Source organism: Heterobasidion irregulare, assembly GCF_000320585.1.
Source record: "Heterobasidion irregulare TC 32-1 unplaced genomic scaffold scaffold_11, whole genome shotgun sequence".
In the NCBI taxonomy this organism is placed as follows: Eukaryota; Fungi; Basidiomycota; class Agaricomycetes; order Russulales; family Bondarzewiaceae; genus Heterobasidion; species Heterobasidion irregulare.
Genome location: NW_009258207.1, coordinates 1195395 through 1222716, shown reverse-complemented (window position 1 = coordinate 1222716; position 27322 = coordinate 1195395). Strand labels below are relative to the sequence as shown.

Genomic DNA, 27322 nt, shown 5'->3' with positions numbered 1-27322 from the left:
CTAGCTTACAAATAGCCAGCAACTACGCCAAAGACCGGGATCTTCACAGGAAACTTCCCCAATGGAAAGAAGGAGACCAAGTATGGCTAGAAGGAACCCATATTCGGACAACCCATCATAAGTTCAAACTCGCCCCTAGGCGATATGGCCCTTTCAAGATACTGGGAAAAGTGGGAACCCTGGCGTACAAACTCCAAATTCCTCCGCAGTGGAAGATCCACCCGGTATTCCACGCCGCAGTGCTCACTAAATATAGAGAAACCGAAGCCCACGGAGAAAACTTCGCGCGACCAATACCGGAAGTATTGAACGATGAAGAACATTATGAAGTGGAAATGATCGTGGATTCAAAACGGCAAGGACGGGGAACCAAATACTTGGTCAAATGGATGGGATATCCCGAAGCAGACAACACCTGGGAACCCTACACTCTCCTAAAGGGAACGGCGGAAGAAGCCATGAAAGATTTCCATGACCAATACCCTGACAAACCTCGTCCGGGAACAGCCTGAGAGGAGAGACGAAAGATTATAAAAGGAGCGACAAGAGGACTCCAACAAGAACATCTTCTCACCTTCTTCCCCTCTCAAACACATTCCCCTTTCGAATGCTCCTCCGCGACGACCACGATGCTTCGTCTCCATCCAGAAACTCCTCCCCCGATGTCGTCCTTATGGTCGCCAATCCAGATGTCGAACGAGTGGAAAGAGGAACAAGTCCTCACCGACCAGATGCTGGACGAATTGATAGAGGAACAAGTCCTCAACAACCAGGATCTACCGGCGTCCTCCTCACCCCTCATCTCAACAACTTCTCCGACGACGACGCCGAAGACTATGGCAAGTTCAAGGAAAGGGAAAGAACCCGAAGACCCTCACCGGAGAGGGCCTCACGAGATGCACCACGGCATGAAAACTCTGATGACCGAAACCAGTCGAGCCTTGGCCAATTACCAGTGGGAGTTCCACCTCCTAGTGAAGGCACGCCAAATAGTGGAGTTGCAGGTCCCTCGGGATTTCGAGCAAGAACGGCAGCTCAACTCCCAAGCCATGGAGAAGCTGAACCAATACCAGTTCTATCAGAAACTGCACCTCCGCCAGTACCAACTAGTGGACCGATTCCCAGCTCCATGGGAGGACCTACCCCTCGTACAGATCCTCACGCCAGAGAACTGGAGCGACACGCGGACGCGCTCCTCCAGCGGAACACCATCTCCGCGGTAATACAAATGGCCACAGCCATGGCCCTCCAAAGACTCGCTAACTTCTCGGCAGGACAACCCGGGAATGAATATAGCGACGTACCTCGACGACTGGCTAGTGCCAGTCTCCAGATCAGAACGCTCGCCCTCCAAACCGACCCGGACACAGCCTCCTGGTACGCCCACAATGACGGGCGACCCCGAGCCCTCCTCATCCACCCTGACGAGTTCTCCCAATACGTCAACCGAGAGCTCCTTCCAGCTCTCCTCTTCGGAGGAGAATTGGGAAACGTCCAGCCAAGCAGAACCGACCCTTTCCGAGTTGTCACTTGGAACGTACCACGTCCCGGAGAACATCCCACGCCTGTACCAAATCCAAGGAGGGTCCCGCGTACGGTCGTGGAGCACCCTCCACCGAGACAACGAGAGGTTCCTACAGCGCATAGCCATACCGCGACTCCCCCCTCTCACCGGATACGAGGTTTTCCCTTATCCCAAGGAAATACCGACGAGGAGGAACCGCCCGTCTATCGAAGAAATGAGGGAAGGCGGAGTCGGGGAAACCAGGCAACCCTCGGATGCGGAACAACTGCTGGCCGGAGTATTCGACACCGGCCTGGATCGCCTCCTCCTAGTGCTTGATTTCGTACGAACGAAAGAGAGGATAACCGAAGTAGCCGCAGAACTCGCCGCACTGATTCGGAGGCTCGAAGAAATAGCTCTTGGACTAGATCCGAGCTCGATGCATGGGATGCTCTAGACGATCCAGGAAATTACGACGAAGTGGACCCCTACTACCGACCTGACGAAGGGGGCGGGGATTATCAGGGACCCTTCAATTATTAAACGGACTAATAGTAGGGCACAAGGAGAAGAAAGGGGGTAAGGAAGTTGAGGAACTCCTTTCCCCGGACAAAATTACATCCGAAACGATGTAAAACTACAATCGTCCGCAATGACGTAAAACTAAGATCGTCCCTCAAGACGTTAAACTGTACGACCTCGTCCGAAACAGACGTTAAACTACCCCGCGTCCGGAATGACGTCTAAACTATCGGACCTGCATGTCTTAAAACTGTGAAAAGATAAGAAGGCAGGGGAAGTACCTGACCATTTTTAGTCCTAGGTTCAAATGATGGTACGAATCAAGGACAACAGCAGGCATAATTCCACGTACAGCCTACGGCGGAACCTTTCACATCCTCGCTGTCAAGGAGTTAATCTGACAGATGAATCGAGCGTCCCATTTGGATCCTCAGTTTTACAGGGTTTTTTCCGCATTAGGGAACCCTCTACATGACATATATCTACTTGAAGGTGTCAACAAGCCGGCTCTTCGCCTTGGTACAGCGAAGGACCCATACATAACGGTCTGCAATCCGTGGTCGAGAAAATTATGATGCATAACTCGTCAAGTGACCCTCACAGTCAAGGTCTGACTGGTGTTTTGGGACGTCCCACTTTGGATCTCCCGTTTTATAGGATCGTTTCCGCATTAGGGGATCCTACAGCTGGCGCATGAGATGATGTAGAGAGCGGGCCGCCTCTACCTCACAAGTCTTCCTAATGATGCAAGGCCACAAATTACATCCGGAACGATGTAAAACTACCAAAGGCTTGGTCCGCAATGACTATAAACTACTAGGGTCCGCAATGACGTTAAACTAGTCTTCGTCCGAAACGATGGAAAACTATCCCCGTCCGAGATGACGTTAAACTACCATTGACCAAAGGAGCGTGGTTGCATTCTGGCGAAGCGCGGAAGGACTCGCGTCACAGAACCCTGCCTATAAAAGGTCGAAGCGCTTCCGATATTCACTCGCTTTTCGGTAAAAGAATATCGGGTCGTCTTGGTTCAAATCCAAGCGAGGGGTCTGGGGACATGGAAGAGCAAGCATCTCTTCATGGAGCACTCAGTCTAGTCCTGGAGTCGAAGTACAAGAAATTCCGCTCCAAGACCTAGTCAGGAGGCAACTAGGACACGTGCCTCGAGTCGAAGATCTAGTAGGAAGGGACTAGGTCATACGACTCTCGTCTGGCCCACATAGCGGAAGAACGACAAGAGCGGGCCACTCATCCAAAGTCTATTCCGCCACAAGCGTCCGCGACGACGTAAAACTAGGTCTCGTCCGCAACGACGATAAACTACGAAGCGTCCGGGATGACGTTAAACTAAGCATTGTTTTTCCACAATATTTGTGGCGAAACAACGTCCGCGATGACGCTAAACTATTGTCCCTTTCCACATAGGGATTGTTCGAGGCCAATGGCATCGACGTCCGCAACGACGGTAAACTACGGGCATCCGCAACGATGTAAAACTACCGTCCCTTCGTTCTAGGGATTGTGCGTGGCGATCTTGACAAGATACCGCGCGTCCGAAACGACGTTAAACTAGTGCCCCTGAACCTAGGGGTTGTCATTGACGTCCAATCCCCTGGACACCAATGCGTCCGTAACGACGCTAAACTACTTGCTCCCGATCGTATGGGAGTTGTGATTCATCACTCTGGTGCTGAATCGTCCGCAATGACACTAAACTATTGCTCCTTACCGTATAGGAGTTGTGGATTGACCGCCATGGTGTCAATCGGTCTGCAATGACATTAAACTACGTGCTCCTTACCGAATAGGAGTTGTGGTTGTTGACCAAGACCGTGGTCACCAACCGTCCGAGATGACGTTAAACTACTCGTCCCTTTTAGCATAGGGATCATCGGTCGGCATCATTCTTGACGAGAATATGTCGACAACGTCCGAGATGACGTTAAACTACCCTCATCCTCGGAGGAAAAGCCTATCGTGACTCGAGGGACATAGTCAGACGATAGTCCGCCTATCGCACGGCGTTAAACTGCGAGGATGCCTATCGCACGGCATTAAACTGCGAGGATGCCTACCTCACGGCATTAAACTGAGCGGTCTCCTAATATTGAGACGTACAAGTTATCCGGTTTGATATAGTATAAACCGTCCATCATGCCTCAGTGGAATCTGGAGCGGGCAAAGTCTGGTCTATGGCCCTATGCACATCACCGATGGAAATTCCGGCGTGCAGAAACATCTTTCCCCACAGATATTCCATGTTGATGATGAAGGACGTCCGCAAAGACGTTAAACTACGGATCGTCCGAAACGACGATAAACTACGGACCGTCCCGCATGACGTTTTAAACTGCCAGTCGTGGATATATCTCGCAACCCGACAAATATATCAGCTGTGGTCTTAATGTCCATTCGTGCAAGCGAACGGGCTGATCTGGAGAAGGAGTCAGACTCCTCCTTACTCCTCACGGCACCCTTCAAGTCTAATTCTCTTCACATCCTTGCCTCGAACCCAACACTACACGTGGTATTCCCCACCATAGGCCCACGTTTGTGAAAAACAAACTCTGGACGCCGTAAACTGCCTCACCGGAGATGAGTCCACCGTATGGGGACAATACTGTTTGGGATTTGGCTGCAACCTCACCGGAGATGAGCTCACCGTATGGGAGCGATACTGCTTGGGGCGTCATGACTGGTAGCCTGGAGAAGTAGGCCTAAGCCTTCGTAAAGCGATCAACCTACTTGTCCATGGGCGCCATCCACTGTCGTCAAGAGGAACAACAAATCATGAGGATAGACGACTATCCTGGAAACACTGAGGTTTGGCCCTCGGAGAAGGAAGAAGAAGAACCTGATGACACGAATTAGAACCCACACGCTCGAATTTCTATTCATCCACACACCACTCGCATTCATACGCCTTTCTTGATACTATTCCAGAAGCGGGCTGGAAGTAAGACCGCGATGAGGTTTACCCGCGGCAGAATCAATCCCACGGGTGAAGGAACAACATCCTAGAGAGCGGAGGCCTGGATAACCTCGCGACTCGACAAACAAACAGCTCAACGGAGATGGAAAACTCCTAGAGGATCAAACGACGTAAGTCGGTCTTCCTCCCAGAAAACGAAGTCACGTCTCGGAAGCCGCATCCGGAGACCATCGTTGGATCAAGAAAGCAAATCGTATATGGAGTGGCGATGACATGCAAGGCGTGGTCCTACCAGGCGAATAGGACGTAGAAAGGGGGTATTGTTATGATCACGTTCTGTCGGGCCTTAACGGCGGTCTATACCGACACGATCATCACAAATATCAAGCGGCCTCGCTAGGCGAGGCGTACAAACAAGGTACAGGTATTAACCTTGGTCATCCACTCCCAATGGATCATCAATCATTGGTCGAGTATCACGGGCCTATTGTATTAGCGGGCATGGAACGCCGCCTTATAAATTACTCACACGCAGGGCATGAACCTCCTAGTCTCTCCTGGCCGGAAGGAGACCAACGGAGAAGCACAAGAGTAGTCGTTATTGAGAGAGACGACTTAGAGAATACCTACAGATACATATTCGGTATTCTCACGCCCTACTTCCCAAAGTAGTATAAAAGGCCCATAGAATAGGCTGACGATCTTCAGTCTATTCTCTTCGTTCAGTACTGTCTTCCTACAGTACTCCTTCGTTCCCCTGTATCTTCACATACAGGGATCTTTGTTCTGGTACTGTCTTCCTACAGTACCCTTCATCCACTGTAGTCTTCCCACTACAGTCTTCATTGCTATATCGCAATACACTTCTGGCTCCTGTGCTACACGTACAGTCGAGACCACCGTTCCACACATCCTCCACGAGTGACCTAGGGAAGAACCTCCTACTCTTGGGGTTACCGACGAGCAGTCGTAACAGCGCCAAGCCCCAGCGATCAGAGAAGATAAGAAGGTAGGTGAGATGTCCATATGGGTTCCGAAGGTGATAGGGTAAAAGGTAATCAGTGATGTCGAAATCCCGAACGTTCGGGATCCGTCGCCCGAGCGTAGGTAGCAGGAACAGGCGTTGGAGAGCCAATGAAAAATAAAGAAGAGGTATCGTACGACCAGGGTGGCCAAGCAATGGTGCAAGATCGCGTTTGACCGACCATGCGGAAGTCAGGAAGATAAGCGATAAGGACCGACCGACTCACGGAGGACATCGGCCGATACGGAATACTGGCTCCGATCTCGTAAACATCTATCGTAACACTCCTATGCGGTCATGGTAAGTACGTAAAGTGTGGGCGAACTGACCCAAGTGCTGCCGAACGTCCTTCGGTGGCTTGTCGTCGGTCGGGTAGGGACCGACCGTGTTCGGTAATAGTCGGCGTCTTCGGTACTTGTCTAGCGCTTGTTTGGTATCTCCCCAAAGCTTCCCGAATACCTCCCTCGGACCCTAGCGCGGGTGCATGCTCATCATCTCCTCCCTACTGAAATCCTGACTGTCCTCAGTCAGTGGTCGGTGGCTGTGAGTTGGAGCGGAAAAAGTGGCGTGGGAAAAGTGGCGTGGAAAATAAGTGGCGATGTGGCAAGTTACGTGGGAAAATGATCGGTAATGAGCGGTGGCGTGGGAAGACTAGCTGTGGCGTGCGCAACAGTGATTGAAGCGGAGTCGGCAAAGTCCCATGGCGTGGAGACTGGGGTGGAGGCGTGGAAAAAAACTTGAGTGGGATTGGATTAGGTGAGTATGTGGCTGAGGCATGGGAGTGGTGCGGCAAAAGGCGGTGAATCGGCAAAGAGCGATGGCGTGGAAAGACCCGGGTCAATGTGCGAGAGAGACCGAAGCGGAGCCGGCAAACTCCTGTGGCGTGGCAACTGATTAGGTGAAGGGGTGGCTGAGTCCTAGCGCCCAAGCTAGACGCTGGCGTGAGAGTTGTGTCGGCAAAAAGCGGTGGCGCGTATCGCGGCCTCTGCCGAGCGCAGTGGCACGGGGCTTTGTCAGGTGACCACGATCCCCTGCCGATCGTTGATTCTCCAGCGACTAAGTCCTTCATCGCCATCCTCCTGCCGCTTCGTCTCCTCGTCCGATCCTTTCGGCCTTCCAACATGTCCTCCATCCTCTCTGTCCTCAAAACCAAGCTCGGGGAGTACATGCTCGCTCTTCCCGACGGTGCCGCCGAGTACGAAGATTACGAGGCCTGGGCGCAGGGGTTCGCCAAACGAGTGGTAAGTTGGTCCGTCCCTTTGCCTTCTGCTGGCTGCTGACGTCCTTGCAGGCTGTTTTCGATCGTTCGGCGCGTGGGCAGGACGTGCCCGAACTCGCGGCCTGGGTCGCCGAGGCTGAGAGTGGCCTCGATCATGTTGCCACCGACGACTGGCTTGCCTGGGGTTCGCGCATCTTGCCGCAGCGTGCGGCGCGCTTTGCAGCGCAGAAACAGCAACAAGCGGCCGAAGAACAGGCCCTGGCAGAGGAGGCTGCGCGGGTCGCTGTCGCCGAACGTGAGGCTGAGGAAGCCGAGGCGATGCGGGCTGCCGCTGCCCGTCAGTTGGCCGAAGAAGATCGTCAGCGGCGTCGGGAGGCCTTGGTGGAGGCCATGTTCAACGGGTCGCTCGATCCTGAACAGGGTGATCGTCAGCTGGCCGAGCTGGAGTCAGAGTCCGTCTTTCCCATTCCTCTCTTCTTTCGCTCCCCTTCTCCTTCTACCGCCGTGTCCTCCTCTCGTCCCAATCCGTCCGCCGACTCTTCTCATCCCGACCCGTCCGCCGATGATTCGGAGCTTGCGTCCGCAACCGATGCCCTGGACCGAATGAGCGTGGGCCCGGTCGCCGCCGCTGCCCCGACTGACGCGAAGGGCAAGCAATCGGCTGCTGCCGTTGTCATCGAGTTCGCGCGTCAACTGACGCCGACCGCTGGACGTGTCGTGCTTCCTCTGGGTCCTGGCACAGGCCGAATGTCGTCTGTTCGGCCTCCTGTGGAGCGGAACGGAGCTGGTAAGTTGCTGCAGGATCCCCCGGAGTTGTTGCCGGATGACGTCCTCGTAAGTCCCCTCCCTCTTGCCGCCTTTTGTTGCTTGCTGACCCTTCTTTCTTCTAGGCCGAATACGCGTGCCATCGGTGCGCCACCGAGTTTACCACTGTAGCTTTTCGGTGCTACACGAGGGCCGGCCAAGTTTCTTGTACGAAGTGCTCCAAGGAGCAGAAAGGTTGTAGCTTCCAGCCCGGGTGGATGCCGAAGGACAAAGGGAAGTCGAAGGGGAAAGGGAAGTCGAAAGCGAAGGCGGCCGAAAAGTCGGGGGAGCCGGAACCATCGCGCCCGACTAAGAAGCGTAAGGTCGAGGTACTCATCCCCGAACGATCTGTCGGCGAGAGTATCGCACGGACTAAAGGTGAGTAATCAATTCGTCATTGCTGGGCTGTGAGCTCATCGTCTTGTCTAGCTGTTTGGGCTCGGAAGCCCGTCCAGCGTCTCCCAACCACCACCCGTACCGTCCTGGCCCCTTCCCGTCCCCGTTCTTCTGCTGTCCCCGCCCTGCCCGACTCCTCTCGCCTGTCTCCTGTCGTCGCGCAAGGCATCGCGTCGGAGCTTCGGTACCGCATTGCTGTGGCCGAAGGTACTCGTGCCTCGCTGGCGCGTTCGATCGCGATGTGGCAGGGTGAGTTGGAGGTTCTTGAGGCGCGTTCGGGTGGATCGGCAGTTTCGGATGTGGTGTTGGTGGAAGACTCGTCGGATGCCGAGGATTCGGGAATGTCGGTGTCGGGCGACTTTGTTCCCGATGTGTAAAGTAGTTTCAAGGTGTCGGTAGTACAGTAAAATGTAAAATAACAGTGAAAGGACTGTCCTGAGATGAATGAGACGTTTGGCGAAGACTAGAGGTGTCGTTCGGGAAATCGGTCGGCGAAATGACTGTGTGAATGTACTTGTAAGCGAAGCGTTCGGCAAAATGAAGAAAATAAATTGGAATATTAGGGGAAGCCTCAGTATGTCATCACAGGCATAAAACCCTATGGTTTTGCGCAAATCGGAAGAAGTCTTCAATGCGGCTTGGTACTTGAAGGAGTGATGGGGAAAATGAGTGCCGACTATTCAGTCGGCGATCGGTCGGTGGTAAAAGTACTAAGAGATGTGGAAATGATTGGGCGTCAGTCCATGTCTGTGACGAATAAACGAAGATAAGGAATGGGTATATCTGTGCATCCTCCTCCCTACTGAAATCGTGACTGTCCCCAGTCACCGACCGAAGAGAGCGAAGGGTGGGAGGGTGGGATCTAGTCGGAGGTCACCGAAGCCGCATCGTTGTCCTCCGCCGATCGGACTGAGCTGGTGTCGGTATCTTCATCGGCACTATCATCTTCGGCGTCGTCGTCGCTCGATCGGGATTCTTCCATGGCCCGAAGGCGTTCCTGCGAGATGTCGAGGAGGGCTTCAAGGTCGGTGAGCTTCAGAGACCTGCAAGCAAAATAAGGAATAACGCGGAATGCTGCAACTGGCCGATCAAAGACCGATCCATCGAGTTCGGCCAAAATATACGCTCCTCCCCGATTCCTAGAAATTACTAGCAAAGGTCCTAAATACCGTGGACGCATCTTCCGATTGAGCGCCTTTTCTATGGCCGTGTTGCGCATCAGGACAAGTGAGCCTCGGTGGAAATTAAAGTCGCGAAGTGTGGCCAAATGCTGTTGTTCGAATCGGATGGCGGCCTGGACACGGGCGCCGACTACCGAGCTGCGAAGGTGGGCGAGGTCCGATCAGCGTTTCTGCAAAGCGATGGCACGTCGAGCAATGAGGTCGGTGGTGCTGAGGGCCGTGGTCGGTGGTGGTAGAAGATATGTGGCTTCGGCAATGTCGAGGGGAAGGAGGGGATGGGTTCCGGTCGCTGCGAAGTATGGCGAGCAACCCATTCGGCGCCGAACAGTAATGCGATCAGCCCAGAATACGAAATGAGCTGCACGATTCCACTTGGCCTGGTCTCCATCAACGGCCTTGAACAGAGCCTGCCGAACGTCGAAGTGAGGTCATTCGGCGATGCCGTTGGCGCGGGAATTGTAGCCCGAAATGCGAATGTGCCGAACGTGGTACTTCTTTGCTAGCTGGTCGAGCGCCTTGACGAATGCTGGTCCGTTGTCGGAGACGATCTCTACCAGTGTTCCCCATCGGCACAGGATATCCTCGAAGATCCAGTCGGCAAGAGCTGAGCTTGTTTCGCGTCGCAGCATCCGGAATTCGGGGTAGTGTGATACCGAACAGCGGCCTTGCACGAGATACTTGAAACCACCGGCGGTCGGCATGTGCATGGTGTCCATATACATCTTCGCGAAGAGTGGTGCAGGCGTAGCGATGGTCGGGGGAATGAGGACGTTGCGAGTCTGGCGAATCTGGCAAAGGTGACAGGTCCGAACAAACCAGGAAATGTCTTGCCTCATGTGCGGCCACCAGAAGCGTTCGGCGATCAAGGCAGTCGTGGCGTAGAAACCCTTGTGAGCAACGTCGTCGTGGGCGGCAGTGAGAATTGTGATCCGACTAGAGGGGGCTGCAACAATCTTGTGTCGACCGTGTGAGTCTTTTCTCCACAGCTTGTCGGCTGCGATAAAGAACTCAGTGCAATATCGTAGGAAGGTGGCATATTCGGAGTCGGAGAGAGAAGGGGGCCGAACCAATGTTCGGTGCCAGTTGCGGACCGACCATAGGCGTTCTTCGGCTTCCAAAGCTTTTTGCGATCTTGGGATATCCGAATAGTCGATGGTCGGGCCTTCGTCGTCGGAGTCTGCATCGGTCGGGAGGTCGCCTATGAGTGAGGAGGTAAAGATGGCTGTTGTCGAGGTTGAGTTGGCGGTGGGAAACGTGTTGTTGATCTGATGGAGGAAGCCGTAGAGATTGTCGATCCAGTCGTCAAAGTCGTCTTCGGGTTCGGGTCGATCGGCGGGTTGTGGTGGTCGTCGGGAGAGACCATCGGGGCCGTGAGAGGTGCCGGGGACGTGGACAAGTGTGAAATGGAAGGTGAGGATGGAGACGATCCACCGATTGATGCTGGCGCTGGGTTCGAGATCCGGGTTAGTGAGCATGCCCTTGATGTAGCGTGCGTCTACTTCGACTATCAGGTTCCGAACGCCAATGAGATACATTTTGAGCGATCGGAGGGCGCGGAAGAGGCCGTAGAGTTCGAGCTTGGGTTGGGAGAATCGCGATTCGCGGTCGTTAAGGGTGATGGAGCCGAATCGAGCATAGTACCGAACCCGCGGATTGTCGAGTGCGCATTGACAGAGGTGGAAGCCGACCGCGATTTGAGAGGTATCGACGGCGAGGATGACGTTGGCTGCCGACCCATAGTCGATGGGCCGAAGGGCTGGCGATTCGAGAAGTGCCGACCGGAGGTCGTCCTGGGCCGCTATCTGGTCTGGGCCGAACACGAATGGAAAATCTTTGCGCGTTAACATTGTCAGTGCATGCGCCCTGTGTGCAAAATTCCGAATGAAGATCCGAACGACACCGATCGTCCCCAAAAATGCCCGAACGTCAGAGAGATCCCTGCAAGGTCCCCACTTCATAATTGACTCTACCCTAGATTCGTCGGGTAATCTTCCTTCGTACGTGCAGCGATGGCCGACCACCGTGATTTCGGCTGCGCAGAGTGTCGCCTTGTGTCCCGAAAATGTTCCTCCGCTGTACTTCATTCGCTGAACCACCCGATTGAGGCCTTGAAAGTGTTCCCACACAAATCGTCGTATGCCGGAGTTGTCGGGGTGCGTCTCGAAGCCACCGCTCGGCAGTTCGTATCGGGTCGGTGGGCCCCGAATCGGGACATTGTCGATGAAAGGAATGGTGGTGTCTGGGATCTCTGGCTGGAGGATGTGGGTGACGTCGTCGTGGAAGATCGGGACCGAATTTGTCCATCCCATGGGCAGGGTGACGAGCCGGTGGGCGCCGAATGGGGTCTGGAACGTGGTGAAGTCGCGAGATGATTCGGCGAGCCCTCGTTCGTCATAGCCAACATAGAGATCCAGAATGCCGCCGCAAGCGCGAGCTGCAAACTGTTCAGCGATCTGATTGGTATATGGAGGCACACCTGAATGCTGGATGGTGACTGCGTTCAGGGGTTCGAGGCTGTGAACGATTCGGAGTTTGGTGCCAGTGGAGGTGCTATTCGTCTTCTTGACGACTGTAAACCAACGCGATCGGTAGGACGAATTTGACGGCTCATAGACTCCAGCAGCGATCTTGGTTTTGATGAGTCGGCACACTTCGTCGTAGATGCCTGGTGGAATCGGAATGTTGCGTTGAACCCAGGGCTTGTGTTCGACCACCGGCATATTGACTGGAGGAAAGAAGTCCTCGCGGAAACGTCCGCGTTCCGAATCGTCCCAGGCGAATCCCATCTCTTGTAGACACATGAAATGGTGCATGAGCTGTCGTTCGGCCGGCCAAAGGAAGTCGTCCGAGTGGACTTTGTCGATGAGGTCGCGTCGTTCGGCTGTGTATCTGCCGGTCGGCGCGAAGGGTGGGGGGTTCGGTGTCAGTGTCGGAAGGGTAGCGAGAGAGTCACCAAGGATGTTCCGAACGATTCGGAACTTTTCGGGGAGGTCGGCCAAGACTGGTCGTGTTTTCTGTGCGACCGGTTTGTACTTGCACTTGGCGGCGAAGATGGCGACCGGGTCGGCGATATTAGTGGAATGGAAAGAACCGGGGATGACTGAGGAAAATAAGGATGACATATCGGAATCGAGATTGTTTTTGAGATGATTTTCGGGCCCCAAATCGGAGGCCATAATGTACTTGAGACAACGATCGCGACGAGAGGGAGATGGAGAATGGAAATCTGAGGACGCTTCGATAAGTGGGAAATTGGGGGTATCATGATCGGTGGAAATGATCAGTGCAACTTCTCCTTGATCTCGGATCAATTCATCGAGTCGCGAAAACCCGCTTGTCTTCGGTGAAGGACTCGAGGGGGTCCTCGTCTGATCGTCGGAATGGTGGCTCGTCGTCCCGTGTTCGGGTCGCTGATGGTGATCGTCTGGTCTTCGTTTGAATAATTCTTGACGATACTTTCGGTGAGGATGTCGAAGGGCCGACCGAGGAGAACGTCGTAGGCGGGGTTTCGAATGATGTGGACTTGGAGGTACAGGGTGATGTCGCCGATGAGGAATGGAACGTTGCGTGCCAGACCCAAGGATCGGTCGATTTCGCCGTTCGCCGACTGCATATTGAGGACGATTTCGGGGTCGTAGATGAGCGCCAGTTCATTGCAAATGCCTTCCGACATGGCGATGACTTGTGAGCCCGGATCGATGACGCATTCGACTTCCTGCTGATGATCGACGAGGGGAACAATAGACCTTAGGGCAGACGATTCTTTAGCAACTATCAATGGCTGAGGAACCTGACCGGGCTGTAGATTCTTCAGGTACGTTTCGTACATGTCGGGGATGATGATCGCGCCAGGCGGGGGTGTTTCCGGTTGGTGCAGGACATTGACAAAGGAGGAGACGGTCGGTCGAGTCGGTGGTTCGAGATCGTCGATGGCATAGGGTAGATCGGCATCTTGGTAGAAGGTCCGAACATTGCTGGCGTCTCTGGCAGGCGATCGGCGTGCCGACGTGGCTTCCCTGACCTGCGAACGGACTTCGGCGGAGAGGGAGAGTAGTTCGCGCTGGGTAAGCGTCACCTGAGTGGCCATCGCCCTGTTGTAGACCTCGGCTGCTACCTTCTCGTCGTAGATCGGCGCCGTAGTCTTGTAGGCCGGAGCGTCCTTCTTTGCTGATGGTATCTTCGCCGGGGCTCCCATGTTGCGTTCGTGTGGTGGTGCATAGGTGGCGTCCTGGGCTTTGGCGTATGGGTGGATCGGAGCATCGTCCTTGGCTGGTACCGGGGGCGGTCGCTGAGTCGGGGTGGTCGGTCAGGGTTCGGGTTCGGGAGTTTCGGTCATCGCTCGTCGTTCGGCGACCGGTGAAGGGGTAGGTGCCGAACGTCCTGTCTGCGCCATTTCGCGTGCCCTTGTGCCCCGCGTTCGGAGCGCGAATAGTTCGCGTTCGAGGCTCGCGATTCGCTGGACATCGGTGAGTTGGTAAGTCGGGGTGACATCCAGCAATGAGGGTGAATCGTGACGGGAGGCTATTGTCATCGGGTGAGTCGGCACCGCGTTTACCGTAAACATCATCTGTCCGGTCGCAAGCTGGCCTGGATTCCTGCGGTGCCATTCGTCAACTCGGTCCTTCAGGTTACTACCCGTGATTTCTCTGGGTACGAATGCCCCACTTGACAATACAACCTTCCCCTCGATATTCCTCTTGCATTTTCCGATCCGAATGTATTCGGTGACCTCGGGACAGGCGCGCATGAAGTGTTCGGGACTGCCGCAGAACATGCAGTTGTCGCCGCCTTGTCCTGGCTGTCGGGATGGTCGATCGGCTGGCCTGGACGTCCCCTGAGCTGTGATGGCCTTGACAAAGGTGTCGGTGAGCCGTTCGAACATGGTCGCCAGGTCTTCGGCCTTGATCGCGTTGGTGGGCGGCGCGGCGGGGGCTGCTCGAGAGATGTCGGTAGGGGTAGCGCTGTAGGCAGCCGTGGTGCCGTGCAAGACGAATCGGGCCGCGTCGTGGATGTCCTGGAGGTTGTATGGGTCGTCTGGGAAATGATCGGGGAACTTGAGTTGTAGACGTTGAGAGATCCTTGCCCATAGCTCCGGTTGGAATCCTCTAGCGAAGGCGCGTCCTTGTTCGGCGACTGAGATTCGTGCCTTGCTGAGGAGAAATACCGTGATCACCAGGAATCGCCGATGATAGTCGCCGAGCTCGCTGAGGGACAAGATGCCGACCCTGCTCGTTTCGCCGACTAGTTTGTCCATATCCGATACCGACCATTTGCGTTCTTCCTCCGATCCGGGGTACAGCCTGTAGACCTCTTCGCAGAAGTCCTTGAAGGTCTTCGTGGCGTCGGTGAAAGTGGTGAGCGATTCCCAAAGCTCACAGGTGTCGACATCTAGGAATCGGCAAGCGTGTTTCTTTCTTTCTTGTTCGTCCCCTACCGCAGACCGACCAAAGTGGAAGTCCAGATCGGAGAAATATCGTCTCAATTCGCGGGGTTGATGGGGGTCAAAGGTCGGGGCCGTTCGATCTCCACGAGCGGGCATGGATGGGGTCGCCATAGTGAGAAAGTCAAAGGTGGGGGAGAAGGTATTGTTTTCTAAGGTGATCGGGGATGGAGTCGCTGGTTCGAAGGAGCGTTCTAGTGAAGTCGGTCGGATGGTCGGCGTCCAGAAGACGGGGCTGCGTGGGATTAACGGAGAGATGGAGTCGTGGAGAGATGGGATAGGAGACGGGGGTGATTGTTCTAAGAGTGCAAGGTCGAGGATGGGGGAAATCGGCGGGAGTAGCGATCGGTTCGGCGACGAAGGTGGGGTTAAGAAGAAAGTGGAGTCGGGTGGTGGTGAGAGCGATGGCGAGGATTCGAGATCAAGGTAGTGATGGTGGGATAAATGTTCTGGGACTATATCGGCGTCTCCGAACAAACTTCGGTCGGCAGATGTTTCCTGAGTATTGAAGCTATCGATAACTGTTTGTCGTTCTTCGCGCTCCGCTGTTGGTCGGGACGAGCGACGTAGATTCCTTGAGGTAATTTTGAATACTAACCCCTCACGGTGGGCTCCAAAATGATACGCTAGAGGTGGCTCTAAGTGCCGAGCACAACACCAAAACAACCTCTAATGCAGGGGGTGCTGGAGCTAGTATCTAATACACAAGGAATTGTTAGTGATGACTTTAGAAATCGATGGCGTACTGAGAAACAACGGGGAGTATGAGATTATAGCGCCCGAACGGTTTCGGGACTGCGCCGAACACCGACCGAACGTTCGGTCGGTCGAGTCGGGGATTCGGTCGGTAACGAGAAGGTAGTGTCGCGACCGACAACTACGTGCTTCAAGAGCCACACGGGACTCTGACAATATACGAGGGAGGATGGGGGGTACGAGCGAAGAGACGAGTACGAACGCGAATGAGGCCGAACGACGAGGATGACAAGTTTTCGGGAGTCGATGAAGACGATTTCGATGGTTGAAACGAGTGCGAATGAGCTCTGAACTGTGGGGTGCGAAAGCTGGTTTATTCCAGAGTTGTATGTAGGTTTTTATAGTAAACAGAGCCCCTAAGTAAAATATTAAACAAGAAATGAGAGTAGATGTCGAATGGGCGCCAAGCCCCAGCGATCAGAGAAGATAAGAAGGTAGGTGAGATGTCCATATGGGTTCCGAAGGTGATAGGGTAAAAGGTAATCAGTGATGTCGCAATCCCGAACGTTCGGGATCCGTCGCCCGAGCGTAGGTAGCAGGAACAGGCGTTGGAGAGCCAATGAAAAATAAAGAAGAGGTATCGTACGACCAGGGTGGCCAAGCAATGGTGCAAGATCGCGTTTGACCGACCATGCGGAAGTCAGGAAGATAAGCGATAAGGACCGACCGACTCACGGAGGACATCGGCCGATACGGAATACTGGCTCCGATCTCGTAAACATCTATCGTAACACTCCTATGCGGTCATGGTAAGTACGTGAAGTGTGGGCGAACTGACCCAAGTGCTGCCGAACGTCCTTCGGTGGCTTGTCGTCGGTCGGGTAGGGACCGACCGTGTTCGGTAATAGTCGGCGTCTTCGGTACTTGTCTAGCGCTTGTTTGGTATCTCCCCAAAGCTTCCCGAATACCTCCCTCGGACCCTAGCGCGGGTGCATGCTCATCAACGCCCTCAATCACTGGCGCGTGTACCTCAAGGGCGCATGACACCCGTTTGAGATTTGGTCCGATCACAAGAACCTCCTGTACTTCTCTACCGCAAGAACTCTTTCCCATCGCCAAGCACGTTGGTCACTCTTCCTCTCTCGCTTCAACTTCACCCTCATACACAAACCCGGCGTTACCCACCAACCCGATGCTCTGTCCAGGCGTCTAGACCTAAAAGAGGGGGTAAAATCTGACAACAAAGATCGGGTGATACTACAACCCCAAATATTCGTTAAAAGTGCAACAGGACGAGGAACAGTTGAAATGCTTGACAGCCAGCTAAGACAAAAGCTAAAAGAAGTCACGGCTAAAGATAAAGAAGTAACGGAAGCAATGGAGCTTATCAAAGCATTAGGACCTAGAGCACTCTCAAAAGGCTTACAAGAGTGGAATTATGAAGACAACCTCATCTGGCATAGAGGAAAAATATATGTTCCGCCAGATGATGAACTTAAGAGACAAATCACAAAAATGTACCATGATTCACCAGCAACTGGACACCCAGGAAGATGGAAAACCTATGTCCTAGTATCAGACAATTTCTGGTGGCCAGGAATGTCCACATTCATAAAGGAATACGTAACAGGATGCGCAACATGTCAATATACCAAAAACATCACGCATCCCACACGTGCCCCGCTTATTCCAAATGAAATACCAGAAGGACCCTGGCAAACAGTCACAATGGACTTCATCACGGATCTTCCCCAAGCAGGACCATATAACGCCATTTACGTAACCGTAGACAGAAGCACCAAGGGCATTGTTTATACCCCATGTGATAAAACCATAGACGCCGAAGGAACTGCTAACCTCTATATGAAAAACATCTGGAAACAATACAGGCTTCCAAGGAAGATCGTGTCTGATAGAGGTCCACAATTTGTGGCTAGATTCACAAAGGAACTATGGAAAAAGTTAGGGATAACAACAGCGCTATCAACCGCTTATTATCTGGAAACAGATGGAGAAATGGAAAGAGTAAACCAGGAATTGGAACAATACCTACAAGCATTCTGCAATTACGAGCAAACAAATTGGCCCAAACTACTGCCATATGCAGAGTTCGCACACAATATTCGAGAACATTCAGCAACACACCAATCGCCATTTGAACTCATGTATGGCTACAACCCAATCTTTGCACCCCAGATCACGCCAAGGTCTGACATCCCTGGCGTAGAATAAAGATTGGAAAGGTTGGAACAGTTACGATAAGAGACAAAAGCCAGCTTGGAAGTTGCGACAGAACTGATAAAATGGAAAACAGCCAAAAACGAAGTCAAGTTAGAAGCAGGACAGAAGGTTTGGCTATCAGGAAAAAATATACACACCACGCACCCGAAGGACAAGCTAGCCCCTAAACTGCATGGACTATTCAAAATAGAAAACAGGCTAGGATCGGTAATGTACAAATTAAAGCTCCCACCAACATGAAAAATACACCCCGTGTTCCACGCCTCATTAATCATACCTTATCAAGAAACAACCGCACACGGCCCCAACTTTGAACAACCACCACCTGACCTCGTAGATGGACAGGAGGAGTATGAAGTCAAAGAGATCCTTGACAAACAGAAACATGGACAGGGATACCAATACCTGGTACACTGGAAAGGATATCCAAACTCCGCAGACGAATGGATCACAAGGGCAAACCTAGGGAATGCCAAAGAAATTTTGGAAGCATATGATGCGAGACATCATGACTTACTACTACAAACAGCTCTCGCAAACATCGAACAAACAAAACCCAAAACGTATAAAAACCCAAACTCAATCATCGCAATCTCCTCATCCCTTCAAGCATTTCTTCACTCCTCTAACAAACATGTCTTCGAACGAGTCTCTCTACCTCTCCTCTGCTGAAAACACCCTCGTCGACGGATCAACCCCATCTTCTCCCTCCGGCGAGTCGACTGCGTCCTCCGACAGCAACGAATTTGCAAGGATTGGAGGTATAGGAAGTATGCTGGAATATAATGCCAGGGTAGAAGCAGAACGTAGAAGATATCAGGCCTTAGTTGACACAAACGCAGCAGAAGAAGCAGCTGTAGCACGAGCTCTCCAAACCCCTTCCCCCCCCAACCATTGACCTTACAACTCCTCCGACAATCTCCCCCTCTCGTTTGCCGTCCCCTCCCCCCCTCGTTCATGAAGCCAATGAGGGAATTATATTCCCCAACAGAGAAACATATCTAACAACCCCCATAGCCTACATGATGGGGCTCATCGAGGGCACGCCGAACACTGAATTTGTGTCGGGACCTACGCAACCGGAAGTGCAAAGGGCCTTGGAAATCTTGGAGGAAGAAAGGAGTTTTGTTTAACACGCACAGCGAGCTCTACAGATCAGAGAAGGAACCCTTATTGCCCGCATTAATGCAGGCAAGAGGAGGCTTATGGGCTTGAATCAAACAGTGCACCTCCAAGACTCCTTTCATCCCGCTGATGATATCACCCCCGTCACTGAATATCACATGCCTACCACGGCTGTGGTATCTCGTACCTCGTCTTCGGCCTCAAATGGAGCACCGCTTCGCCCAATGCCGGGGACTTATCCCACGGAACTCGGTAGAGGACGGGATGTCTACAGATTCATGCAGGTTTCACCCCGCTATTATGTCATACCCGCGCGACTGGGCGTAATCTGCTCCTCTACTCAAACTTGACCTCCCCTCCCCTTCATCGAATACGACTCCAGTGAATCCAATACCTGACCCGTCGTCCTTCGTCCCCGCAGTGTTTGAAGAACGAGATACCCTCATCTGGTATGACGTAAAACTGCCGGGGCAAACGACGGTTTGACTCCGTTGGGCCAGTATCCACTGCCATGATGAGATGAGGGACTCGGTTCCAGGACGCAGTCCCTGCATGGTTGGTAACGAGGTAGGGTATCATGATGTCCGTACTCAAGGGTTATTGCGTCATGACTCGACAGTGAGCAGTGAGAATCTGTGCTCTAAGTATTATTTTATCTCATGCGCTTCATAGTTTGAACTCCGTGCATTGCCTATGTTTTTCTTGGACTTTTACTTACCATCTCTGGCATTGACGGCCTAGAGGGGGGGGTGATGTTACGAAACGTCTGGCTTACATTTACTTACTTTCTCACCATCTTGATAAGGACTCATAGGACATTTCTCCCAACTACACCTCGCGTTCCTGTTCTATTGATACTTGGTCCGTGCTCCTGCTTGTACATATTTATAGATACTGCGGCGCAGTATGGAGGCCTTAGGCTATCCACTTCTGTCCAATCTAGGAACTGCTGTTCACACAGTCTTCTCTGATTCTAAGACACTAGTCTGATCAAGTCCCGATTATCCTCTCAAATCTTCTTGTATTGTTTGTGGCCTAGGATCCTCTCGTCTTGAACAGCCATTTGTGACACTAGTGGTGTTCGCCAACAGATTGTCCATGAGATGAATGCCATGCTTCATTAGTAGCAGGACAAGGGGATTGGCACAGGCCTCGAGCGGAAGGAGAGATGGAAGGGTTCTGCACCCAGAGGCTGAAGTGCTCAAGCAGTCGGTGAGTTGACAGGTAATTCTGCAAATGCTGAGCTTGCGGCCAGCCAACGAGCAGCAGCGGTATATTTAGTGACCTATGAGATTTAATACCTTGCTGACAGCAGTACTCTCTTTCAGATTCATCAATACCGGAAGCCTGTGTTCTCTAAGCATGTTCTGCCACCTATTGCAAGCATTTTAATCAATGCGTCGGTCGGCACTCCTTCTGGACAGCAACCGTGCCATCGGGTTTTGGTCGCTAGAGTTTATGGCTTCGTCATTAGTGACGAGCACTTGTATGTGGGAAAAGGTTGTGCGGTATTGATCATCATCATTGAATCTAGTACTGACTATTCTCAATTTTACCAGTGATCTCAATTTATTCACAGGGCAGAGGCAAATTGGGGGCCCATGGATGGCAGCAAAGCTCCACCAATATTGGTGCCATCTCATATCTATCCATGCAGCTTTATGAGCAATCCTATTCAGCAACCTTCCAGGCAGTTCACACACGATTGGCTTTACTCCAGGCCTTTACATATAAGCATCTTATGCCAGACTCATTTTTGTGTTTAATGCCAGGCAGCTCAGTCCCGGACTCCAACAACTGCCACCTCCAGCTTGACAACATCGCTCTCACCACTTATAACAATCTGAACAAGCATTCCCGGAGTCTTGGTATTGCTGTGCAGGATTTGCAGAAGCTGAGACACAGAGGAAAGCACTCGGCGCAAGATCAAGACAATGCAGCCGATGACAAAGGCTTGCAGGATGGTTTGTAAATGGTATCTCACATTGTACTTGCATGTTACAGTTTCAATAGGTCTTTTTCATGTATATTCTAACAAAATACTGGCCTCAAAAGGCCTGATTCTAGCAATCTGAGCGAAAATTTGGGTTCTGAAGGCCTGATCTTAGCATCTGACCGATTTTGAGCCCTCAGAATGCCTGATTCTCGCATCCGGCCACATTGGGGAAAACAGACCCAAAACCTTAGGCAAATCCAAACTTTTTTGGCAAAATTTGGGAATTTTGTCCAAACTTTTTTGGGCATTTTACAAAATTTCGCCTGTGCCCTCCCCACCTATTTTCAGGGGTCCTAGTGCAAGCCAGTGGCAGTGAGTAAGTAAGGGGCATAAGGCCGATTGGTTTAGTAATCTAGGCCATGAATGGCTCATTTAAGGCCTGGGTGGGTCCCCTCAGTGAGAGGATTCGTGCGGCTCTGCCGCGCACTACCGCAACCCGCTCCCACACGCAGACCCCCGAGGGCACACAAGCCCCACAGATGGTAGAGAGCTTATGATGCCAAGGCGGTATCTCCCTAGCACTTTATTACTACGATCGCAGTACACCCCAGGGGGGGCGTTGGTTCTGCATGATGTGGACGACAGCACATGACATTACCTTCGGATGAGGAAGTCTGAAGACTCACAGGTAGAATGAAAGGTATCAAATGATACCATGTTTGATGCCCAAAGGCAAAAAGGCATCCAAGGACACCTTGTTTGAGGCCCGAAGGCAGAAAAGGGAGCACGATCGTTCGGGGCACCATCACCGCCCGTGCACTCACCACTCATGAAACCAAAGGAGTGTGAAAGGGTCGGGCAGGGTTTCTGAGTGGAGATACAGCCACAATCCTGCCCATCAGAAAAGAGGGGACATCTCACAAGATTGGGAGCGTCGATTGATGAGCCTACCCCGTAGATGATGCAAAGTGGTCACCAGATGGTAGTAGAGTAGAAGGGAACCCGTGATGAGGAAGGATGAGGGGTGGATGAGCTCGAGGACATTTGGATGGAGGCAAGTAGGCGGTGTCCCGAAGAGGAAGGTGGTGGTACGGGTTCAAGAAGGATGTGGCTCCGGGCATCAGTCGGGCATCCTCGAGATATATCGCAGGGCAAAGCGACCCCATTCTATCCGTGCCTTCGAGCTGAGCTGGGTGTTGCACTATTCCCCGCTTCGTGCCTACGCCGAATTGCACGTTCATCGTCCTTGCTATCGTTCACTGGACCACTCCTTTGAGACCAAATTCCTCCTATTCAATTCGAAAATTATCCCCGACCGCCAATAAATCATGGTTCACCATACTACTCATCCGATGCCGGACCGTGTTGTCAAAATCACCGTCAGAGAATGGAGGGAACGCAAAGAGGAAGCGGAACCCCAACCCGACCCATCACGTACTCGTCTAGAAGAACAGCTTCATGTCCAACCAGTTGGCACATGCCGAAGATCGCATGGCAGGCACAGCAAGGGCGCGCGCGGCTCAAGGCGATACAAAGGATGCGTGCTCGCACCCGTGCCAAACCGGCTAGCATCATCTGGCCAATCCGCAGATGCGCCAGACACACCCAACGCGCATCTGTCGAGCCCGTCCCGCAGCGGCGCCCCACCCCGTGCCCCAAACCCCGTGGTCCGCCGAGCATCCGGGTCTGCACCTGGTCCTCCACACCTATGTGCACCATCCAGACCCTGGCCTGGAAGGATAGGAGGCGGGCGCCGCGCAGTGGCTGTGTGGCCCGCGGATGGGCCTTGGCGGCACAGAGTGGGCAGTGCAATGCCGCTGCTGCACGCACTCGCACAAACCCCAAGACAACGCCAGTCCGGATGAAAAGAACAGGCGACAATTTGACGAGACACGTCGATAGGAGAGGGGAGCCAAATGTGTGTGCCGGCGTGTCAACGGGCTAACCGGAGCATGTTCCGTCAAGAGAAAGGAAGGCCGACGAATGGCACACGGCCAGCCATGGGTGGGAGTGATGTGATTTGTGGTGGCAGGTGGGTCTTGCGCAGGTGAGCATCCCGCGGAGCACATCGAATACCAAAGAGACCGCCTGCATTCTGTTTGGGAGATCGCGACGCTCCGCATCGTGGATGGCATCGACGTCCAAGACAGTGGGACTTGCATAGAAAAATACCAAGCCCTGAGATATTTGGCGGCATGGTCGTCTGGCACAAACTATGCACGCACAAAACACCATCCATGCAAAGCCAAAGCCAAGGTCACATACCGTGAGCTCAAGTACCGAAGGGAGAAGGAGATGCGCCGTGTGTTGGACGGAGTTCCTCACAGCCCTGGACGTGCGCCTCCACAGAGGCAGGCACATCGCCAAAAGCGGCTAGGCGCAAGGTCGCGCAGGCGCTCTTTGGCAATGGCTGCCGCGGCACCGGGTTTTGATATGCAGAGAGTGGGTGCGGCATCTAGGATCTGGCAACCGAGGCATTCAAGAATCGGTGTTCGATGTCGCATGCTGGGAGAAACATGGGCTGGCAGAAAGCAATGAGGGCTCCTAGCCCCCGGAACAGCAGCCATCGATGAGCGTGCCACAGATCAAGGGTGGGGCAGGGGGAGCCAGGTGCCCCAAACCACCACACCACATCGCATAACACAGTAGACTTGCACCGCTTGTACTCTCTCCAGTCCCCTCTGGCCGACTTGCCATACGCTGAGATCCCATCCGCGCGTCTGGTACGTGCCATGGGGAAGGTCTTGGGCGCAGCTGAGCGGGACAGAACGGAGGCAATTGCGGTGTTTCGGGGAAAGGCGATGTTTGTGAACGTAGACACGGACAGAGAGACAAACAATCAGGATTGATCAGGGGACAGCCAGCACTTCAGTCAGCTGGTACTTTGGTCCTATGTGGACCTTGAGACTCAGCCAGCACAGGATCATCGCATGAGATGGAGAGGCACCGCAAGCTCAAATGCGGATGCGTGTGTAGGATGCCAGCAACACAACCTCAGCTTGGGGCGGAGTGCACCGGCATGTTGTATGCCTGGGTGGGCAGCTTGCGCAGCAGCCGCCACCGTGTATGACGATGACGAGGATAGTGACAACAGTGACGAGGATGGTGGGGATGGTGACGACGACGGTGGGGATGGTGACAATGGTGACAATGGTGACAAGCCGCTGTACCGCACAGGGCCTTGACATTACACATATGAACTTCTTCATTTATATGTCTTGTTGACAGAAAGCCTCGCAAATCACTGATATGCTAGTGATGCCTCTGAGTGTGAAACACACCCAAGAAACACCCCTACAAGTGCAGATAGGCAGGAGCTGGTTCTCGTGTGCAAGGAACTATAAGCTGTGCAACAACTAACAAAGGAGCATACTGAAAGTGTTTGGAGTGTAGCAAACAAACAACTGCAAAATTGAAATATTCAGTCAGTTGGTCAGTCAGTTGTTTGGTTGGTTGGTTGGTTGGTTGGTAGGTCAGTTGGTTGGTATTTGATTGGGATTTAATCAGGATGCAAAGGGGAGGGAATGGGTGCAAGGCCACCCTGGACAATGGTAGAGGATGACAAACTAGATGAGAGAGAGAGAAAGCAAGATGACAAGGGCTCTGATAGAGGGCTGCAATTGAATGCAACAACACAAACAAAGGGGCAAAATGTGAACGAGGGTTGGAAGGCAATAGCTCAAAATCTTATAGACACAAGTGCACAAATAAAATTAGAATGAGGGGGAAACCAAAGCTAATGTATTGCAAGGCAATAGGTGCTCTTTTATAGTAAGTCCAAACAGATACAAGTTAGGGAGATTGGCAGAGGCATAGAGCAATTGGAAATGCATGCCAAGAGCTGTCAAAGGTAAAGAAGATAAAGGAGTGATATTGCAAATACTATAAGATAAGAAGCAATAACTCTAAAGTCTAAATAAGTGGAGAGATTGCCAAGGTGAGTCCACATGGATCTGGAGATAAGAACCACATGCCACATGGGTAAACCATTTAGAACCTTGGAAGCTCTAAAGATAATGAAGGATAGGTTAAGAGAAGGCATAAGAACAATAAGAGGTAGAAAGAGAGATCTGTTCTGAGTCAACAAAGTGTTTGGCTGCCTCCAATTTGGGACACCGAAGCTGACCAAATGTGCCAACCATGTAAAGCATACCGAACTGATCAGCGATTGGCCGTGACAGTCTGTGGAGAGCCCCTACTGCTTGTTATGATCACAACTTATTGGGCCTTAATAGCGGTCTATACTGATACGATCATCACAAATACTAGGCAGCCTCACGGATCGAGGTGTACATCAAGGTACAGATAATAACCTTGGTCATCCACTCCCAACAGATCATCCATCATTGGTCGAGTATCACGGGCCTTTATTGCAGCAGGCATGGTGTGCTGCCTTACAAACTACTCACACGCAGGGCATAGAACTCCTAGTCTTTCCTGGCCAGAAGGAGACGAATGGAGAAGCACAAGAGTAGTCGTTCTGAGAGAGACGACTTAGGAGAATACCTATGGATACATATTTGGTATTCTTATGCCCTGTTTCCTAAAGTAGTATAGAAGGCCCATAGAGTAGGCTGGTGGACCTCAGTCTATTCTCCTTTGTTATTGCACTATCTTCCTACAATGTGCACCACTGCCTCTTGTATTCTCAAATACAAGAAGTTGCAATACATCTCTGGCTCCTGTGCTACATGTACAGTTGAGACCATCATTCTACCCTTCTTCTGCAAGTGACCTAAGGAAGAACCTCTTACTCTTGAGGGTACCAAACGAGCAGTTTGTAATACTAGAATAGACTCTTCTGCCCCTACCTTGCTTGCACTAGCTTGCTGCCACACCCTCTCTCATAACCTTACTTAGTGGGGACATAGACTCTCATTAAGGAAGTGTTACTGCATACACTTTGGAGCAGGACCTAGGCCGAGATTACCCTTTCGGCACTAGACGTATAAACAATCAACTCCATCACAACAATCACCCTATCTGGTGCAAAGGGATTCATTGGGTCTACAAAGACACCAATACTATTGCCCCACCAAATTACAATAACTGCTCATACTAAAACAGGTGTTACTATTTCACATTTGACAATGGAACCAAGGAAAAGAACCTTTGGAACAAAACAGGGGACCATTGGGAACCAGCACCCCAATACAGGGATCTGGCACCGGTAATTCCCGAAGACTCGGAGCAAGAGGAAACACCCTTTATTTCAAACTCCGACTCATCACCAGAACAAACACCGATCAACACCCAAAACAAACCGCTTGCCAATATGTCGGGACAAGCTTCAACTTCTACAAATACCCCTCCCACAGTAGTACAACCCAGAAGAGGAAAGGTCAAACTCCCAGACAACTATACAGGCAACCACATTGAATCCCAGAAATTCATGCTCCAATGCCTTCTTCTTTTCGCAGCAGAGTCTGACCGGTATAAGACTGATCAGGACAAAATATCCCTGGTGCTCTCATATATAAGATACGGTGATGAGCATATACCTGTGCTAGGGTCCGAGGGAGGTATTCAGGAAGCTTTGGGGAGATACTGAACAGCGTTAGACAAGTACCGAAGATGCCGACTTGCACCAAACATGGTCGGTCCCCACCCGACCGACCGCAACCCTCCAAAGGACGTTTGGCAGCACTTGGGTCAGTTCGCCCACACTTCACGTACTTACCATGACCACACAGGAGTGTTATGATAGGTGTTCACAAGATTGGAGCCAGTCTTCCATGTCGGCCGATGTGCTCCATGAGTCGGTCGGTCCTTATTGCTTATCTTCCCGACTTCCACATGGTCGGTCAAACGCGATCTTGCATCATTACTTGGCCACCCTGGTTGTACAATACCTCTTCCTTATTTTCATTGGTTCTCCAACGCCTGTTCCGGCTACCTACGCTTGGGTGACGGATCTCGAACGTTTGGGATTTCGCCATCGCTGATTAACTTTTACCTTGTCACCTTCGGAACCCATATGGACATCTCACTTACCTTCTTATCTTCTCTGATCGCTAAGGCTTGGTGCCCATTCGACATCTACTCTCATTTCTTGTTTAATATTTTACTTAGGGGCTCTGTTTACTATAAAAACCTACATACAACTCTAGAATAAACCAGCTTTTGCACCCCACAGTTCAGAGCTCATCCGCACTTGTCTTAACCATCGAAATTGTCTTTGTTGACTTCTGAAAACTTGTCATCCTTGGCATTTGGCCTCATTTGCGTTCGTACTCGTCTCTTCGCTCGTACCCCCACCCCCCCTCGTATATTGTCAGAGTCCCGTGTGGCTCTTGAAGCAC

General features: G+C 52.3%; 9 protein-coding genes across 9 annotated transcripts; 6 read left to right on the top strand and 3 right to left on the bottom strand.

The window, feature by feature from the left end:
- Nucleotides 1-607: 607 nt before the first annotated feature.
- HETIRDRAFT_422124 (uncharacterized protein) lies at nucleotides 608-2047 on the top strand (the record flags this gene model as incomplete). Its single annotated transcript, XM_009553312.1, has 2 exons — nucleotides 608-1835; nucleotides 1863-2047. 2 exons carry the CDS (start codon nucleotides 608-610, stop codon nucleotides 2045-2047), a joined length of 1413 nt encoding a protein of 470 aa, XP_009551607.1.
- Nucleotides 2048-7103: 5056 nt separating this feature from the next.
- Nucleotides 7104-8778, top strand: HETIRDRAFT_422123 (uncharacterized protein; the record flags this gene model as incomplete). The annotated part of the gene is made up of 4 exons (XM_009553311.1): nucleotides 7104-7223; nucleotides 7274-8035; nucleotides 8092-8383; nucleotides 8435-8778. 4 exons carry the CDS (start codon nucleotides 7104-7106, stop codon nucleotides 8776-8778), a joined length of 1518 nt encoding a protein of 505 aa, XP_009551606.1.
- A 2940-nt stretch (nucleotides 8779-11718) lies between these two features.
- On the top strand, nucleotides 11719-11979 carry HETIRDRAFT_328340 (uncharacterized protein; the record flags this gene model as incomplete). The annotated part of the gene is made up of 1 exon (XM_009553310.1): nucleotides 11719-11979. The coding sequence occupies one exon, from the start codon at nucleotides 11719-11721 to the stop codon at nucleotides 11977-11979; it is 261 nt and encodes an 86-aa protein (XP_009551605.1).
- Nucleotides 11980-12404: 425 nt separating this feature from the next.
- HETIRDRAFT_53333 (uncharacterized protein) lies at nucleotides 12405-12704 on the bottom strand (the record flags this gene model as incomplete). Its single annotated transcript, XM_009552883.1, has 1 exon — nucleotides 12405-12704. A coding segment is annotated over one exon (300 nt), but the record flags the coding sequence as incomplete, so codon positions are not given.
- Nucleotides 12705-12889: 185 nt separating this feature from the next.
- HETIRDRAFT_174782 (uncharacterized protein) lies at nucleotides 12890-13777 on the bottom strand (the record flags this gene model as incomplete). The annotated part of the gene is made up of 1 exon (XM_009553309.1): nucleotides 12890-13777. The coding sequence occupies one exon, from the start codon at nucleotides 13775-13777 to the stop codon at nucleotides 12890-12892; it is 888 nt and encodes a 295-aa protein (XP_009551604.1).
- A 111-nt stretch (nucleotides 13778-13888) lies between these two features.
- On the bottom strand, nucleotides 13889-15136 carry HETIRDRAFT_174781 (uncharacterized protein; the record flags this gene model as incomplete). Its single annotated transcript, XM_009553308.1, has 1 exon — nucleotides 13889-15136. One exon carries the CDS (start codon nucleotides 15134-15136, stop codon nucleotides 13889-13891), a length of 1248 nt encoding a protein of 415 aa, XP_009551603.1.
- A 1773-nt stretch (nucleotides 15137-16909) lies between these two features.
- Nucleotides 16910-17197, top strand: HETIRDRAFT_53545 (uncharacterized protein; the record flags this gene model as incomplete). Its single annotated transcript, XM_009552895.1, has 1 exon — nucleotides 16910-17197. A coding segment is annotated over one exon (288 nt), but the record flags the coding sequence as incomplete, so codon positions are not given.
- Nucleotides 17198-20487: 3290 nt separating this feature from the next.
- On the top strand, nucleotides 20488-21056 carry HETIRDRAFT_328623 (uncharacterized protein; the record flags this gene model as incomplete). The annotated part of the gene is made up of 2 exons (XM_009553307.1): nucleotides 20488-20584; nucleotides 20644-21056. Coding segments are annotated over 2 exons (510 nt in total), but the record flags the coding sequence as incomplete, so codon positions are not given.
- A 1292-nt stretch (nucleotides 21057-22348) lies between these two features.
- Nucleotides 22349-24205, top strand: HETIRDRAFT_118917 (uncharacterized protein; the record flags this gene model as incomplete). Its single annotated transcript, XM_009553306.1, has 6 exons — nucleotides 22349-22687; nucleotides 22744-22938; nucleotides 23053-23067; nucleotides 23127-23462; nucleotides 23696-23833; nucleotides 23885-24205. The coding sequence occupies 6 exons, from the start codon at nucleotides 22349-22351 to the stop codon at nucleotides 24203-24205; spliced, it is 1344 nt and encodes a 447-aa protein (XP_009551601.1).
- Nucleotides 24206-27322: the final 3117 nt, after the last annotated feature.